Source organism: Erinaceus europaeus, chromosome 4 (genome assembly GCF_950295315.1).
Source record: "Erinaceus europaeus chromosome 4, mEriEur2.1, whole genome shotgun sequence".
NCBI classification, from domain to species: Eukaryota; Metazoa; Chordata; class Mammalia; order Eulipotyphla; family Erinaceidae; genus Erinaceus; species Erinaceus europaeus.
Genome location: NC_080165.1, coordinates 144350880 through 144368276, shown reverse-complemented (window position 1 = coordinate 144368276; position 17397 = coordinate 144350880). Strand labels below are relative to the sequence as shown.

At 43.0% G+C, this 17397-nt stretch overlaps 1 protein-coding gene across 4 annotated transcripts in view; it reads left to right on the top strand.

Annotated features, from left to right (window-relative positions):
• The window catches only part of CRYBG1 (crystallin beta-gamma domain containing 1), a 149220-nt gene that overhangs the window by 121330 nt on the left and 10493 nt on the right, over positions 1 to 17397 (top strand). For all 4 annotated transcript variants that reach the window (XM_060190680.1, XM_060190682.1, XM_060190679.1 and 1 more), the window contains exons 13-20: positions 1423 to 1549; positions 2017 to 2049; positions 2976 to 3088; positions 6122 to 6251; positions 9273 to 9412; positions 13202 to 13325; positions 13975 to 14133; positions 17068 to 17230. In XM_060190680.1, the coding sequence (XP_060046663.1) occupies positions 1423 to 1549; positions 2017 to 2049; positions 2976 to 3088; positions 6122 to 6251; positions 9273 to 9412; positions 13202 to 13325; positions 13975 to 14133; positions 17068 to 17230 (989 nt within the window). The remainder of the gene's footprint in view (positions 1 to 1422; positions 1550 to 2016; positions 2050 to 2975; positions 3089 to 6121; positions 6252 to 9272; positions 9413 to 13201; positions 13326 to 13974; positions 14134 to 17067; positions 17231 to 17397) is intronic.

Sequence of the window (17397 nt, the reverse complement as noted above, 5' to 3'; positions counted from 1 at the left end):
AAGAATCATTTCAGTGTACCTGGAATTAACAATTAAATGCTTTACTCAAGTTTGTTATAAAAAGAGTTTGACATGAAAGTGACTGTAAGCCAACTTGAACTGGCTTCAGTGACTAGAAAAAGATTAAATTCAGGGACGAGGGTGGCTCATTGGTAGGCAGGCATAAGGACCTGGATCCAAACCCCTCATTCCTGATCTGCAGAAGGGAGTTTCTCAAGCATGGAGTCAAGCTGCTGTTGTGTCTTTTCTTTCTCCCTCTCCCTTCTATGTCTTTCTGTTTCTACCTCTACCAAAACAATAAATAAAAAGTTAAAAAGAAAACAGACGGGTCAGGTGGTGGAACAGCTGGTTTAAGAGCATGCATTACAATGCACTAGGACCCAGATTCAAGCCCCTGGTCCCCACCTGCAGGGAGGAAGCTTCACAAGTGGTGAAGCAGGGCTGCAGGTGTCTCTCTGTCTCTTTCCCTTCTCGATCCCTTCTCCCCTCTCAATTTTTCTCTATCTCTATCCAACAGTAAATAAGTGGAAAAAAACACGATGCTGGCAGGAAAGGTGGCTGTGCAGCCAAGGATATGCTTAGTAATAAAAAGAGAAAGAAAGGAATTCACTGTCCCACATAAGCAAAAGTCCTAGGACAGGGTTTCCTTCTGTACTGGTTAGATACAGGGGTCCAGACACTGTCTTCAGACCATAGTGTCCTCTTCTCTCTCACTGAACTTTTTCTCTATGTATTTTTTCCTTGTTTGTTTACTTATTTATGTACTGGCTAGAAACAAAGAAATGTAGAGGGAAAGGGGAGCTGGAGAAACAGAGACACCTGTAGCACTGCTTCCCCGCTCGCCAAGCTCCCCCTGCAGGTGGAGTGTATGTTGGTTTTATTTAGGGAGTTTCTCACTCTACCTGGTGGGCTGGGGGAGCATCACCTGGCCTTTGCTCTCCCATTCCATTGTCTCTCATGGCATGTTCTCTTCTCTTCAGATACTCTTTGCATAAGAAGGAGTATGAACACATTGGTTTCCTTTCTCTCTCTCTGTCTGAGTGCAGACCACTGAAAAGATAGGATATGAAAATATCCCCCAAAATGTTTTTTTTTGTTTGTTTATCTAAAATTTCACTGTTGATTATTAATTGTTGTGCTTTGAGAAGTGAGAACATGTAAAGATGTTCTCACTTTACATGTAAAGATGTTCTAAACATGTAAAGGCTCATGTAAAGATGCTCTTTCACGTGACGCTTTGGTCTGTCTGTAGGCAGATCTACCCAGTTCTGGAAAACGCAGAGTCAGAAACATTCAAGCTACTGACGGATAAAGCAAGTGCAGTTCTGTATGAAGCCTGTTTCCCCAAATGTGTGTTCAGTATATGCTTCATATCTGTAAATGGAACTATAGCAGATCAGTGAGTGGTTTTGGTTTCTGCAGATGGGTGGCCTATGAAAACCCTGACTTCACAGGAGAGCAGTACATTCTGGATAAAGGCTTTTATACCACTTTCGAGGACTGGGGAGGCAAAAACTATAAGATCTCTTCTGTTCAACCCATTTGTTTGGTAAGGACCTATATACAAATTTCTTAATGTTGATAACATGTCTTTAGATTCTGGGGAACATGTTGAACAAAAGCATCATCTGCACCATGGTTGTGGTGATTTTCCTAAGTTTGAATCCTATCCCACATCCCCCCCCCCCACACACAATAGGTATTTTTAATATTAGGCCTATTTATTTTTTTATTAGTAATTTACAAGATAATATATTTATAAGATAACAGGGATATAACTCCACAGCACTCCCAGCACCAAAGCTTTGTGCCCCCCATCTCCCTGCCCCCAGACCTATATTTCTGTCTGAGTATTTCACTGAATTTGGTATTTCTCCAATGTACACTTTTAGTTCATGTGAGATAACACTATAGAAACAATTCTGAGTTATTTTTTAACGGTAATTGCCAGTGATATGGAAGAGGAACCTTTTCAAAATGTGTGTTCTACTCACTTCTCTCTTTAAACATTTTTAGGATTCTTTCTCTGGCCCAAGGAGACGAAACCAGGTAACTTCAAAAGCATTTACATGTTTCTATAATTAGGGCCTTCCATGGAAAACCTGTGAGGACATGGAAGACGTCAGACATTTATAACACTTTGCAAGTTTTACTCATTTTTATGATTAAAAAATCATTTCATTTTGAATTCAGACTTAGTGCTTAATCAGTATTATTGACCCATACCTAAATATTTCTTAGAAAATCTTCTCACTTTACAAAGCTGAATTTTATGGGTATTCATACATTGACTCAGTGTTTTCATGAATGTCTTTGTTTTAATACTTCAAACGCCAGTGTAAAGGTATTGTGAAAGTTGAGTAAATGTTCATATTTGCTGTGTCTGCATTACACACAGATCCCATATCTGTTTTATATGGTCTCACTCTCGAAACTTTTGAATGCTGGCATCTACCTTAGCTGAAGAGTTTTACATTTGCTGTTTAGACATTTTAATGGAAGTATCCAGACAGCTATAATTACAGAGGCACAAACACCACTGTGGCCTCCTTTACTGGCGTGCACAACTTTCTAACAAGTCAGCAAGTATCTTCCATTCAGAAGGAGAAAATTGACTACATGTTTCCAAAATCCAGTTTCTTATAAATGATGGAACTGATGAATAATGACTTTTGGTCACAATAAAGCTTTAAGATGCTTCACAGCTTGTCAGGACAAGGGTGCGCTGTGGAAACCAGCTTCTGCTATGAGACTGCCCTTTGATGTTTCTGACTTAAACGATCACGAATGATACAGCCAGCCGATTTCTAATTGATCATTAGTTCATGTAGCAGTAGAAAAATGAAAGCGTCTATACAATTCATAGAAGCTCCCAGTAGCAAGAATTAGCAGGTCATGTTTGGGTCATTGTTTCAAAGGCTGAATGAGTTAACGTGAAGAAAGTAACTTGGGTGTTTCTGTCTACTTTTCCAAAGATCCACTTGTTTTCAGAACCACAATTTCAAGGCTGCAGTCAAAGTTTTGAAGAAACAACAGGCCAGATCGATGACTCGTTTTCTGCTAAATCTTGCAGAGTGGTAGGAGGCAGGTAAGCGAAATAAAGACCTTGATGGCACTTGAAGATGGGAGGAAACAGAATTCACACACCAGCAAGCATTTTGGACATTTATTTGCAAGCTGCCTGACACTGTATGAAGCTGCCACAGACTGCACTGGTCTGCCCAGCAGCATCTGGATGCCGGATATCATAAGGCAGGGACCTCTCTCTGTGTTGGAGAAGGGGAAGGTCACCACTTCATTGTGTCATGGGATTCAGACTCTCTAAGGCTGCCCCATTGTCTGTAAAAGGACTCTATCAAGTCCTTAATTTGCTTCCCAACAAGACATCTTTTTAAGTAGAGCTAAGTCAGGCATTCTGCATGGTATTTACACGTTCCTCGTTGGGGGGGGGGGGGGGGAGTGTTGTGTGTATATGGACCAGCCATCCATCACCACTGCCGTTGGCTGGGAGAGCTTGTCTTTGTACAGGGGATGCAAGTTTGCACAGGTAGAGTAGGACGGGCTGTGAGAGCTCTCCTTGAGTATGTGAGCAGGATGGGTGTCATGGGACACGCAGGACAGGAAAGACTGAACTCTGAGTGTCATACTGAAATTAAGTCGTTTGACAGAATCTTTGGAGAAGGAAGAAAGAGTACAGGGTCAGGAAAACTTGGTCAGAAAATCCTTGGAGCAATGAGGAAGTTATAATAATAATGGAATAATAGTTCATTTGTTCTTCCTCCCTCCCTTCCTTCCTTCCTTCCTTCCTTCCTTCCTTCCTTCCTTCCTTCTTTCCTTCTTCACCAGAGCACTATTCACCTCTGGCTTATTGTGGTCTGGAGAAATTGAACCTGGGACTTTGGAGCCACTGGCATAAGAGTCTCTTTGCATAAACATTATGCCATCTTGCCCACCCAATAATAATAAATCCAATCATAGATTTCATTTAATTTTTGTTTGTTTTTAATATTTTATTTTATTAACTATTAGATAGAAACAGAAGTTTAGAGGGAGAGGAGGAGGAGGAGGGAGGGAGAGAGACAGAGAAAGACACCTGCAGCCCTGCTTCACCACTCATGAAGCTTTTACCCTGCTGGTCCCCACCCAGGGATTTGAACCTGGGTCCTTGTGCACTGTAATGTGTGGCTTAACCAGGTGCTCTGCTGTCTGACCCCCATCATAGATTTCTTTCTGCATCTAAGCAGTGCCATCATATCACTTAACACTGCAAATGGCAGTACTGCTTTTGCATTCAGATGCACTAGTTTATAGTCGAGCAGTAGTTTATTTATTTATTTATTTGCCCCCAGGGTTATTGCCAGGGCTCGGTGCCTGCACCATGAATCCACTGCTCCTGGAGACCATTTTTTCCCCTTTTGTTGCCCTTGTTGTTTTATCATTGTTGTGGTTATTATTATTAATGTTGTTGCTGTCATTGGATAAAACAGAGAGAAATGGAGAGAGGAGGGGAAGACAGAGATGGGGAGAGAAAGACAGACACCTGCAGACCTGCTTCACTGTCTGTGAAGCAACTCCCCTGCAAATGGGGAGCCGGAGGCTCCAACTTGGATCCTTGTGCTTTGCGCCACGTGTGCTTAATCCGCTGCACTACCGCCCGACTCCCTTAATTATTTTTTTAATTGCCACCGGGGTTGTTGCTGGGGCTTCATGTCAGTTCTCCAATTTCATTACTCGCATCAACCATTTATTTCTCTCCTTCCTTCTTTCTTTCTTCCTATTTTATTTGCCAAGTCACAGAGAAATTGAGAGGTTATTGCTGGGACTCAGTGCCTGCACTCGAATCCACTGCTCCTGGACGCCATTTTCCTCTTTTGTTACCCTTGATATCTATTGTTGTTGTTGTTGTTGTTGTTATTGTTGTTGTTGATGTCGTCGTTGTTGGATAGGACAGCGGGAAATGGAGAGAGGAGGGGAAGACAGAGAAGGGGGAGAGAAAGACAGAGAGGAAGAGAGAAAGACACCTGCCGACCCGCTTCACTGCTCATGAAGCGTCCTCATACAAGTGGGGAGTGGGGGCTTGAACCCAGATCCCTGTACAGGGTAGTGTGTGTGCTCAACCAGGTCCCCGAGGCATGGTTTATCATCCTTGATATTTACCCCTGTCCTAGTCCCTTTAACGTCTGACTCTGCTTCATTTATTTCCATCAGACATGTACATTATTGTTACTGTTCACTTGATGCCTGTCTCAGTTCACTAGAGTGTAATCTTCATCACAGCAAGGGCTTTGCTTGCTCCTCTGGTCTAGCCTCAGAAATGGAAAAGCAACTAGCAGTTAGTCTTCAATAAGCATTAAGCATCTATTAGATACAAACCCATAAAGAAGCATGCTCTTGGAGGAGGCATGACAAGTCTCCCTTTTATTAGTTATGTTGAGGCTCAGAGAGGCTGCATGCCCTGTTGAAAGTATTTGGGGCAAGGATAAAGAAATAAGACATTTCTTTCGGAACCAGGGCTTTTACACATAGGTCTTCACTGCTACCAGGTTATTTTCCTACTCAATTAGAGATACACAGAGAGACGGGGAGAGAGAGAGAGGGAGGGAGGGAGAGAGAGAGAGAGAATCAACAGAGCTTTCCCTGGTGTCATGGTTGTGCTCCCCTGTGGTATCAGGGCTCCAGCCTACCTGGTGAGCTAGCTCTCTCGCCCCCAGGCGTGAAATTCTGAGAGGAAATCAGTTGACCTGAGTTCCTGACTAGCACTGAAGGCCGAAGGATTATTCAGAGAGGACATGAGAGCCTGAGAGTTTAACAAAACTACATTTGCTGGGAGAAGGGAGATAACTGTGAGAGAAACAGGAAATTCTGGAAGGCGGAGAAATAAATTCCTGAATCATTTCAGGGAGAAAGCTTTACCTCCTAAATACAAAATGATCAACTGGTTTGTTATAAATATGAATTTTCCACAGGATGGATTACAGCACATATGACCATATACTTTTAAAAAAGAGTGCTGTTAGCCATAAGCATTTTCATTTTATAGCAGTCTAAAACTCAGACTTCTTGAATAGGACCACTCAATCTCATATAGTGTGTATGTGTGTGTTTTTTTTCCCTACTGTAGCTGGGTTGCATATGATGGAGAGAATTTCTCTGGGAACCAGTACGTGCTGGAAGAAGGCCACTACCCTTGCCTCTCTGCAATGGGATGCCTGTCTGGAGCAACTTTCAAGTCTCTCCGTTTCATAGATGCTGTAAGTATGTCACTGGAATCGACTATGAGAGACAAACTGTTTCATTTAGAGCTGATGGTCAGAGTAAGGAAGCCAGCAAATAGACCTTATTCAGGTCTGGAAGTCAGAAACAGAAAAAGCAACTATAGGAGAGCTTTCTGTCGTTTATATAAATTTTTTGGTTGTTTTTTTTTTTTCTCCAGGGTTATTGCTGGGACTCAGTGCCTGCACTCGAATCCACTGCTCCTGGATGCCATTTTCCCCTTTTGTTACCCTTGATATCTATTGTTGTTGTTGTTATTATTGTTGTTGTTGATGTCGTCATCGTTGGATAGGACAGAGGGAAATGGAGAGAGGAGGGGAAGACAGAGAAAGGGAGAGAAAGACAGACACCTGCAGACCTGCTTCACCGCCTGTGAAGCGACTCCCCTGCAGGTGGGGAGCTGGGGGCTCAAACCGGGATCCTTCTGCGGTCCTTGCACTTTGCACCACGTGCGCTTAACCTGCTGTGTTACCTTCCGACCCCCAGGTTGTTGTTTTTTTAAGGTTCTTAACATATGTAGTTTTTATTTACATTTTCCAGACTTCAGATGCTAGTTGTGGTTCACGATTTTCATGGCTTAGTTTAGGGTCCCTCTTCATAGTGATTTTTTAAAATTTTATTATCTTTATTTATTTATGGGATAGAGAGCCAGAAATCAAGAGGGAAGGGGGAGTTCTAGGAGAAGAGAGACCACTCATGAAGCTTTTCCCCTGCAGGTGGGGACGGAGCTCAAAGTCAGGTCCCAGAGCTCTATAACACGCACGCTCAACCAGGCGCACTGCCCTTCACAGTGTCAGTATTTACCTTTCTCTCTCCTTCACAGACACCCCTTCAGGTGTGTTTGAGACATAGCTGGGCTATTCGTGCAAACTGTACGCTAGTAAGAAATGTGTGTAAAGATTGTAGTGTGTGTCTGCAGCACTATGCTAACCCCGTCAGATTCCTCAAGTATCTATTTGGAAAAAAATTCAACAAACCCCAGACACTGCAGATAAAAAGGGTTTTCCAATAACTTCCTTCGACTGTTGTTAGAATTGGGCATCTACGCTCACACCACTCTGACATTTATAGATGATGTTCTATTAAGTTTCAATTGTATTGAAATTAACATTTTACCCATTATTGAGACTTGCACCGTAATTGCTACTTGACACTTTCAAACTGATGGTTGATACTAAAATTTCAGTTTTAGGTGATTTTTGTGATACCATCTTAAAGTGCAAAATCAGTAAACATGATGACAGTTGTGTGCTGTTCCTTTCTGTATACTTTTTGAAAATGTTTTTATTAACTTTATTTATTAGATATACACTGTTAAACATCGAGAGGAAACGGGGAGATAGAGAGGAAGAGAGACAGAGAGACACCTGCAGCACTGCTTCACCATTCGAAAAGCTTTCCCCCTGCAGGTGGGGACCCGGGGCTCAAACCTGGGTCTTCGTACATTGTAATATTTATGCTCGACCCGGTGCGCCACCACCTAGCCCCCCTTTTTTGTCTTCTTTATATAACATAACTTCGAAGTCATTCAGACCACATCTACACACTAATCTTCGTTTACTGGCTGACAATCTCTTTGTGCACGTCAGGGCACATTCACATAAAGGAAGCGTGAGATGCCACACCCTGACCGCCACACTTTTAAGTAGGGAGGGAGTTCTTGATGTCTCACTTATGATCTTAGACATATTATCATTACAGCTTATTCGAAGAGCATAAAGCCTGCAATTTGACCAGCAGGGCTGCCAGCCTCTTGTTTTTCTGAACAGCAGTGGACTTTTGTTTCAAAACCAAAGGCTGCCAGAGCATCTGATCCTTGTGCTATATTTCCTGATGGCTTTCTGTCCATCTTTACTCTATAGAGTATGATCAAGTTGAAAATACATCCCAGGTGTTGGAATTTATAGAAAATACACTGCAGAGGGAGTCGGGTGGTAGCACAGCGGGTTAAGCGCAGGTGGTGCAAAGCACAAGGACTGGTGTAAGGATCCCGGTTTGAGCCCCCCGTCTCCCCAGCTGCAAGGGAGTCACTTCACAGGCGGTGAAGCAGGTCTGCAGGTGTCTGTCTTTCTCTCCCCATCTGTCTTCCCCTCCTCTCTCCATTTCTCTCTGTCCTATCCAACAACAATGACATCAATAACAACAGCAGTAGTAACTACAACAATAAAACAATGAGGGCAACAAAAGGGAATAAATAAATAAATTTTTAAAAATATTTAAAAGAAAGCAAGCTACAGGGAGTGGGCAGACCGAGTGCACACCTCACCATGTACAAGGACCAAGGTTCAAGCCCGCAGTCCCCACCTGCAGAGGGGTTGCTTCACTAAAGGAGTCATGCTGCAGGGGTCTTTCTTTCTTTCTCTCTCTACTTCTCTCTGTCTCTATCAGAAAAAAAGAAAGAAAGAAAGAAATGGCTGCAGGGAATGGTGGAATTGTGCTGGCACCAAGTCCCTGCAATAACTGTGTTGGCAAAAAATAAATTAAAAAAATTCAAGGGGCCAAATGGTGGCACACCTAGTTAAACGCACACACTGCAGTGCACAAGGACCCAGGTTCAAGCCCCTGGTCCCCACCTGCTTCACAAGCAGGACTGCAAGTGGCTCTCTGTCTCTCTCTTCTCCCCCCTCAATTTCTCTCTGTCTCTATCCAATAATAAATAAATACATAAATAAAGGAAATGTAAATAAATAAAGTTGTAAATGTTCAAATGTATAGAGCAGTTGACAGTACAGAGGGTATACCTATATGTCTCTTATCTATAATCTATACCCATTCCTTTGAGCCTGGACTATCTTGCCCTCTGCTCTAATGCTTTTCACACTTACCTGCCTTCCTAGATGCAATGAAAACCCTCCCTGCCTCTTCCTTCTTTGAAATATTTACACACCCAGACTTCCTGGCAAAGGCCTACCTCACCAGGAACTGTGCTTTGTCCTTGTGCAAGGAGATGATTTTCATGAAAATGTGAATAACAAAGCATTGGTTTTACTCTGAAACAGGAATTTTCTGAACCAAGGATTATCCTTTTTGAAAGAGAAGATTTCAAAGGGAAAAAGATTGAACTTAATGCAGAAACAGTTAATCTCCGATCTCTAGGATTCAACACACAGATACGTTCCGTTCAGGTGATTGGCGGCATGTAAGTGATCTACTTATGTACTCAGTAACAGGCAATCACAAAAATTGAAGTGTATCATATTTCTTTCTTCCACTACCTCTTATTTTCTGCCAGCGTTGATAATCGTGTATCTCAGAGCATACTTTTCCCACTGGGCAAAGCTGTGTGTGTGTGCTATCACTCCTTTCTTCACCCAGATTTTGAATTTATTAAAGTAAAGAATTTGCCTTTACTGCCCCTCAGGCTTCCTAGCACTTTTCAAAAATTTTAGCAAGTAATAAACTGTTGATTTTTTTTTTAATCACTTTGAAAAACTAACCCCAACAAGGTGGTGCACATGTTACAGTGCACAAGGACTCAAGTTCAAGCCCCGGTCCCCACGTGCAGGGGGAAAGCTTTGCAAGTGATGAAGCAGGGCTGCAGATGTTTCTCTGTCTCTTCCCCCTCTCTATTTCTCTCCTTCCCTCCGATTAAATCAATAATAATTAAAAGCCTAATAATGAAGTCTTCAATTGTATATAAAAAACACTAAGCCCTTCGATTTTAGAACAGAAATGAAGGTTGACTTTTCGCAAGGAACAGCTAGCAGATGCTATAGAAAATGAATAAGAGTCAATATGGTAAGATTTCCTCAACTCTGTTATTTAGACACTGAACAAGACATAAAAATGAACAAGAATCTTAAAATGTAGTAAGTATTTACATTTATTTATTTGTTATTCCCACCAGAGTTATCTCTGGGGCTCAGTGGCCATTTTGTTTTTGTATCTTATTTAATAGAACTGAGACGGAGGGAGTCGGGCTGTAGCGCAGCGGGTTAAGCGCAGGTGGCGCAAAGCACAAGGACCGGCATAAGGATCCCGGTTCAAACCCCGGCTCCCCACCTGCAGGGGAGTCGCTTCACAGGCGGTGAAGCAGGTCTGCAGGTGTCTATCTTTCTCTCCTCCTCTCTGTCTTCCCCTCCTCTCTCCATTTCTCTCTGTCCTATCCAACAACGACAACAACAATAATAACTACAACAGTAAAAAAAAAAAACAAGGGCAACAAAAGGGAATAAATAAATAAAATAAAATATTAAAAAAAAAAAAAGAACTGAGACGGAAAAGGGCGATAGGGAGATAGGGAAGGAGAGGGAGAGAGAACACCTGAAAACCTTCTTCACTTGTGAAGTGTTCTCCTGCAGGTGGGGAGCGGTGCTTAAAGCCAGGCCCTTGAACATGGTAGTGTGTGTGCTTAACCAGGTTCGCTACCACCTGGCTCTCTAATAAGTATTTTTGGAAAATATTTTCCACTCACAAAACAATACATACTGCATACTTATATGTTTCATATGTTGAGAGGACTGTGGATATTTAACATTGATTACAGAGTATTAGAGTGGGAGACATCCTGGTGACTTCTCTCTCCCTCTCTGTCTACCCCCTTTCTCTCAATTTCTCTCTGTACTATAAAGTAAAATAGAAAGAGGGGGTGAGCAGTGGCTGCTGGGAACAGCGGATCCCTGGTGCCAGCACGCGACAGGGAGTCTTCTTTATGGGCTAAATAACCCGGTGGAAAGTTGGCGGGCTGCTCACATGCCAGCCTGTGTGGCAGCCCACAGGCACTCAGGTGTGGGCACCAGCATCTCTGGGTGGAAGAGACCTTTGTAGTTTCCTGGATTGAGGAAGATGAATCTTCTTTTTCTTGACTTTTTATTTCCTTTTTAATTTCAAATAGTCATTTTTAGAAATGTATAAACAATTTAAGCTCACCGTTAAATTTCAGTTGCCAGTTTGAAACCTTAAGTGCTCAGATTAAAGGAATATATACTCAGAACGGGGTCTACGCATCGAAAAAGTTCGAGACTTTCAATCTATTTTTCCTTTTTCTTTTTTTAATCACAACTGGAGCTTCACCTTTCCGGCTGTTTTAGATAGAGAGACAGAGGGAAGGAGGGAGGGACAGTGGGCCAGGTGGTGGCACACCTGGTTATGAGTGCACAGTACTAAACTCAAGGACCCATGCAAGGGTCCGGGTTTTGAACTCCCACTCCCCACTTACGGGGGTGGGGGAAAAACATCACAATAAGCGAAGCAGGTCTGCAGCTGTCTCTCTGTCTCTCTTCCTCCCTATAGCCCTCTCCTCTCTCAATTTCTCTCTGTCCTATCCTATAAAATGGAAAAAATGGCTGTCAGGAGCCGTGGATTCATAGTGCCGGCACTGAGCCCCAGCGATAACCCTGGAGGGAACAGAAGAGAGAGAGAGACAGGGACTGAGACCACCAAATCGTCCGTCAGTGGTGTAGTACTCCTCTGTGGGGTATGTCAGTATATGGGCTCCCATATATGCTTCATATGTTGAGAGGACTGTGGGTATTTAAAACTGATTACAGAGTAAGTATTAGGGTGGGAGAAGTCCTGGTGACTTTTAAACAGGCTTTAATGACATGCCTTGTTGTGTGTCATTCCCAGATGGGCTATTCCACTGGTCCCCCTTTTGTTTCTAAAAGTTTATTGAGTTGTTTAGTTGAATCCATCAGTGGCACTTACCATATGATACACACTAAGAATTCTACAAATAGTATTCAAATTAAAAATGTATTGCTACAACTAAAAAAATTTTCATGAAAAACAGAAAATGCTAGGCTGGGGGCCAGATGGTGGCACACCTGGTTGAGCGCACATGTTACAGTGCACGAGGACCCAGGTTCAAGCTCCCGGTCCCCACCTGCAGGGGAAAAGCTTTGCGAGTGGTGAAGCAGGGCTGCAGGTGTCTCTCTGTCTCTCTCCCTTCCTATCACCCCTTTCCCTCTCGATTTCTGGCAGTCTCTATCCAATAAATAAATAAAGATAAAAAAGTTAAAAAGAGGGAGTCGGGTATTAGCACAGCGGGTTAAGCGCATGTGGCGCAAAGCACAAGGACTAGCTTAAGGATCCTGCTTTAAGCCCCCGGCTCCCCACCTGCAGGGGGGGCGTCACTTCACAGGCGGTGAAGCAGGTCTGTAGTTGTCTATCTTTTTCTCCCGCTCTGTGTCTTCTCCTCTCCCCATTTCTTTCTGTCCTATCTAACAATGATGACATCAATAACAACAACAATAACTGCAACAACAATAAGAAAAAAGCAAGGGCAACAAAGGGGGAAATAAATAAAGAAATATTAAAAAAAAAAAAAAAAGAAAATGCTAAGCTGTCTCACTTAAAAACTACCTCAGGGCCTAACTGAAGGAGAAAGTCTTACCTGTTTGTCTTTAATAATGAGGTTTTTTTTTTGGGGGGGGCTCCCAGGTGGAGGTGCACCTGGTTAAGTGCACACATTACAGTGTGCAAGGATCCAGGTTCAAGCCCCTGGTCTCACTTCAACCCCAACCCCAACAGGGAGTAAGTTTCACAAGTGGTGAAGCAGGGCTGCAGGCATCTCTCTGTCTCTCACTTAGTCTTGTCCTCCCCTTGCAATTTCTCTCTGTCTTTATCCCAAATAAATACATATTTAAAAAAAAGATAATGAAAAAAGAATGAATATTTTGGGCATAAATATTCATGTATCAGGAATTTGCTACTTGTCAAGAAATGGCTACTTTATGTATTTTAGAAAATAAGGTGGCTTCTCTTTCCCAACGTACACTTAAAGTATAAAGCTCAGTGTAAACATTGGGAGGTTTCAGAAAATAAATGTAATGGGGACCCTTTCTCAAGTGGGAATTGTCACTCACTCGGTCGTCTGGTAAGTGGGAATTGTCACTCACTCGGTCGTCTGGTAAGTGGGAATTGTCACTCACTCGGTCGTCTGGTAAGTGGGAATTGTCACTCACTCGGTCGTCTGGTTTTTTCTCAGATGGGTTACTTATGAATATGGCAACTACAGAGGGCGACAGTTCCTGTTGTCACCAGCAGACGTACCTAACTGGTATGAATTCAGTGGCTGTCGTCAGATAGGCTCTCTAAGACCTTTTGTTCAGGTAAAAAAAAAAAAATTTCCCTCTTCATGCTGCCTTGAATGGATTGTTGTCTGAATTTTCTTTTTCTGTACATGTAATTTGACATTTTAGTTTCAATTTTAAGTTTGCAATTGGCCTCTCCTCCCTTGCTGCCTTCTGAATTCCTGAATGTGGGCTTGGTTTCTTACGCTGAGTGGTGGTGACTTTCAGAAATGCTGTCACACCCAGCATGAAACACAGCCTGCCCCACACCCTGGCCTGTTGACAAGCAGAATCTCTGACCCAGGCACTTCTTTGGAATTCTATTAACTTCTTCTCATTGAGAAAATCATTTAGGGGGCCAGGCGGTGTTGCACCTGGTTAAGCACACACATCCCAGTGCCCAAGGACCTGGGTTCAAGCCCCTTGTCCTTACCTATAGGGGGAAAGTTTCACGAGTGGTGAAGCAGGGCTGCAGGTGTCTCTCTGTCTCTCTTCCTATCTCCCCGTCTTAACTTCTCTCTCTCTCTTTCCAATAACAAATAAATAAATATGATTTTTTTAAGAGTGAGAGAAATCATTTAGTAATCTTCCGTAATCCAACTTGACCCTTGAGTTGTCCCCTGGTATAGATGCTGGCGCAGTGTTTTTAAGAGCACAAATGACTATTCATGGGGGTTTTGTCTTCCAGAAACGAATTTATTTCAGACTTCGAAACAAAGCCACAGGGCTATTCATGTCAACCAATGGAAACTTAGAGGACCTCAAGCTTCTCAGAATCCAGGTCATGGAGGACGTGGGTGCTGATGATCAGATCTGGATTTACCAAGAAGGATGCATCAAGTGCAGGGTGAGTCTCAAAGATTAGACAAGGATCGGATAGCAAACAGTTATCTTTAAAAAGATGCAATTCTGAGGGGGCACAGCAGGTTAAGCGCAGGTGGCGCAAAGCACAAGGACTGGCGTAAGGATCCCGGTTCGAGCCCCGGGCTCCCCACCTGCAGGGGAGTTGCCTCACAGGTGGTGAAGCAGGTCTGCAGGTGTCTTTCTCTCCCCTCCTCTCTCCATTTCTCTACCCTATGCAACAACAGCAACAGCAATAACAACAACAGTAGCTACAACAATAAAACAATAAGGGCAACAAAAGGGAATAAATAAATGAATATTTTTTTAAAAAGATGCAACTTCTCTAGTTCCCCCCTCTCTCCACCTGCAGGGGGGAAGGCTTCGCAAATGGTGAAGCGGGTCTGTGGGTGTCTCTCTTTCTGTCTCCCCCTGCCCTCTCAATTTCTCTCTGTACTATAAAAGAAAAAGAAAAGATTGGCCTCCGGGAGCATTGGATTCATAGTGCCAGCATAGAGGCCCAGCGATAACTCAGGTGTCAATTAAAAAAATGCAGTTTCATAATTCATGGAACGCCTGCAGAAATAACTCAGAACAGGAGGCAGGTGGTGGCACACCTGGTTAGCTGTACATGCTATAGTGCACAGGGATGTGGGTTCAAGCCTCCTCTCCCCACCTACGGGGGAAAGCTTCACAAGTGGTGAAGTAGAGCTGCAAGTGTCTCTGTGTGTGTGTCTCTCTCTCCCTCTCCCTCTCCCCGCTCTCCTCTTGATTTCTTTATCTCTACTCAGATAAAAAGAATCCTTATGGTAGTATGGGCGGCCTGGTGAACCTGGGGCTTTGGAGCCTCAAACATGAGGCTATCTACATAACTCAGAAGATTTTTTTTTTAAGTGTTATTTAGAAAATATTTCAAAACTGTTAGAAGCAATCAGGGAGCTCAATATGGAAAGTAAAATTAGCACTGTTCTAAGATTTTGGAGGTGTCCATAAACTCAGTGTCCACATTATCAGCACAATCACACTTGGGTGTTTTTTTTTTTTCTTTTTTTCTCCTTCTTCTGTGTTGGAAGAGCCCACAGACTAGGATGAAGGGTAAAGAAATGCTATTCTGTGTACATCACGACTCACTCATTTCCAAACTGTCACATCTGCAAAATGGAAAACAGTTCATTTCCTTCTCACATCTCTCCTGCCAAAAGACTGAAAAGCTGCAGGTAGTAAGATTTTATGAAAGGACTTCACACTTCTACTGTGGTTATTCTTTCTAAACTCCCGGATTTTATGGGCTTGACTGTTTGCTCCCACCTTTATTTAATTAATTTTTTTGTAACTCAGTGCCCCATGAGTCAGCAGAAGGCATCCAGCCTGGTTAATTAGCTCTGTTGGGCTGCAGGGAAAATCTGTTAGTAAACACAGGCGCCGCTTGGACATGCACAGGAGAAAGAGCATGACCAGCCAAAGTCTCTTTACACAGAAGCATAAAAAAAATAAAGCCAACTTCTGCCTCTCTATCACCTTCACCAATTAAAAAAAAAAATCTAAAAAAAATCAAAAAAAAAAAATTAAAAAAAAAAAGCCACCTTCCAACAATCATTCCTAGCAAAAAGCTCAGTTGTTACCAAACACCTTTGACTGGGTAACGAGAAACAGGGTCTCGGGTTACCAGACGCCTTTCAGCCCGATACAGATTCCAGGGACTCTCACCAGCTTTTTCTCCAGCAGTGCTGTCGATGTCACGTGAGCATAGGATGCCCATACCTGGTCGATTCAAGTCAGAAAAGGTTCTGTGGAATCTGTGCACTAAAACTTTGTATTTGTGTTTTCTGCTTCCTTTTTTTTTTTCTTTCTTAATCATTGGCTAGCATGCCTTAACTTTTTATTTTATTTACTTTCCATCCGCTTAATTGCTGGGGGTTGCTGCCTGCAGGATAACTTCTGATGGCCATTTTTGTCTTTTTTCTTTCTTTTTTGATAGAGACAGAGAGAATTTGAGTGTGACAAGGGCCAGACAGTGGCGCACCTGGTTGAGCGTACATGTCACTATGCTCAAGGACCTGCGTTGAGCCCCCAGTCCTCACCTGCAAAGGGGGAGAGCTTCACAGGTGGTGAATCAGGGCTACAGATGTCTCTGTCTCTCTCCCTATCTCTCCCTACCCTCAACTTCTGGGTGTCTCTATCCAATAAATGAAGAGTAAAAACATTAAATAGAGAGAAATAGAGCAGGAGAAAGACATCAGGAGAGAGGTGGCAGCAGGTGGGGCCAGGGGCTTGAACCCAGGTCCTTTTGCATGGCAATGTCAGTGCTCTACTGAGAGCCACTGCTAGTTCCTGGAGAACATGCTTTTAAGGAAAAATTTAAACATTTCTTATGGAAGACATAAAAAGTTAATAAATGGGATTTTTAAGTTTTTTAAATGACCTTTGAACTACCTTAGTGTTATAATAGTCTTCAGCATAAGAGATGTAGTGATATAATCATTTTGGAAGGGCAGGCCATCTGTCAGAGGACATAGATCTATACCTTGTCTCAGCCCATGGTCACTTCATATAGATATGAAAATATATATATATATTGAAGCTTTATTTACTTGATAAAGACAGATTGAGAAAGGTGGGGAACAGAGGGAGAGAGACAGAGAGACACCTGCAGCCCAGTCAGGAAGTGTTTCCCCTGCAGGTGGGGACCAGAGGATTGAACCCAGGTCCTTGAGCACTGTACTGCGTGCACTATAAGCAGAACAAAAACCGAGAGTTTCCCATCCTTCACACTAGATGAGATACCTCAAGAAGGGACATATCAGTTGTCTGATCTGGTTTTCCTGACTAAAAGCTAACAATGGCTATGACTGCAAAAGGATTCGCTTAACCAGCAGACCGATCGCAGTGAGACATGAACAGCTTGTGTGCAGACCTAAGATGCCCGTCTTTCTCCCAGCAGATAGCAGAAGATTGTTGCCTGACGATCGTGGGCAGCCTGGTGACGTCTGGCTCCAAACTGGGCCTGGCCCTCGACCAGAGTGTCGACAGTCAGTTCTGGAGCATGAAGTCAGATGGCAGGATCTACAGCAAGCTGAAACCCAACTTAGTTTTAGATGTCAAAGGTAAGAACAGCACTGTCTGTATTCCTCTTTTTTTTTTTTTATTTTTTATTTATAAAAAGGAAACACTGACCATGGGACAAGAGGGGTACAACTCCGCACAGTTCCAGCCACCAGATCTCCGTATACCGTCCCCTCCCCTGATAGCTTTCCCATTCTTTATTCCTCTG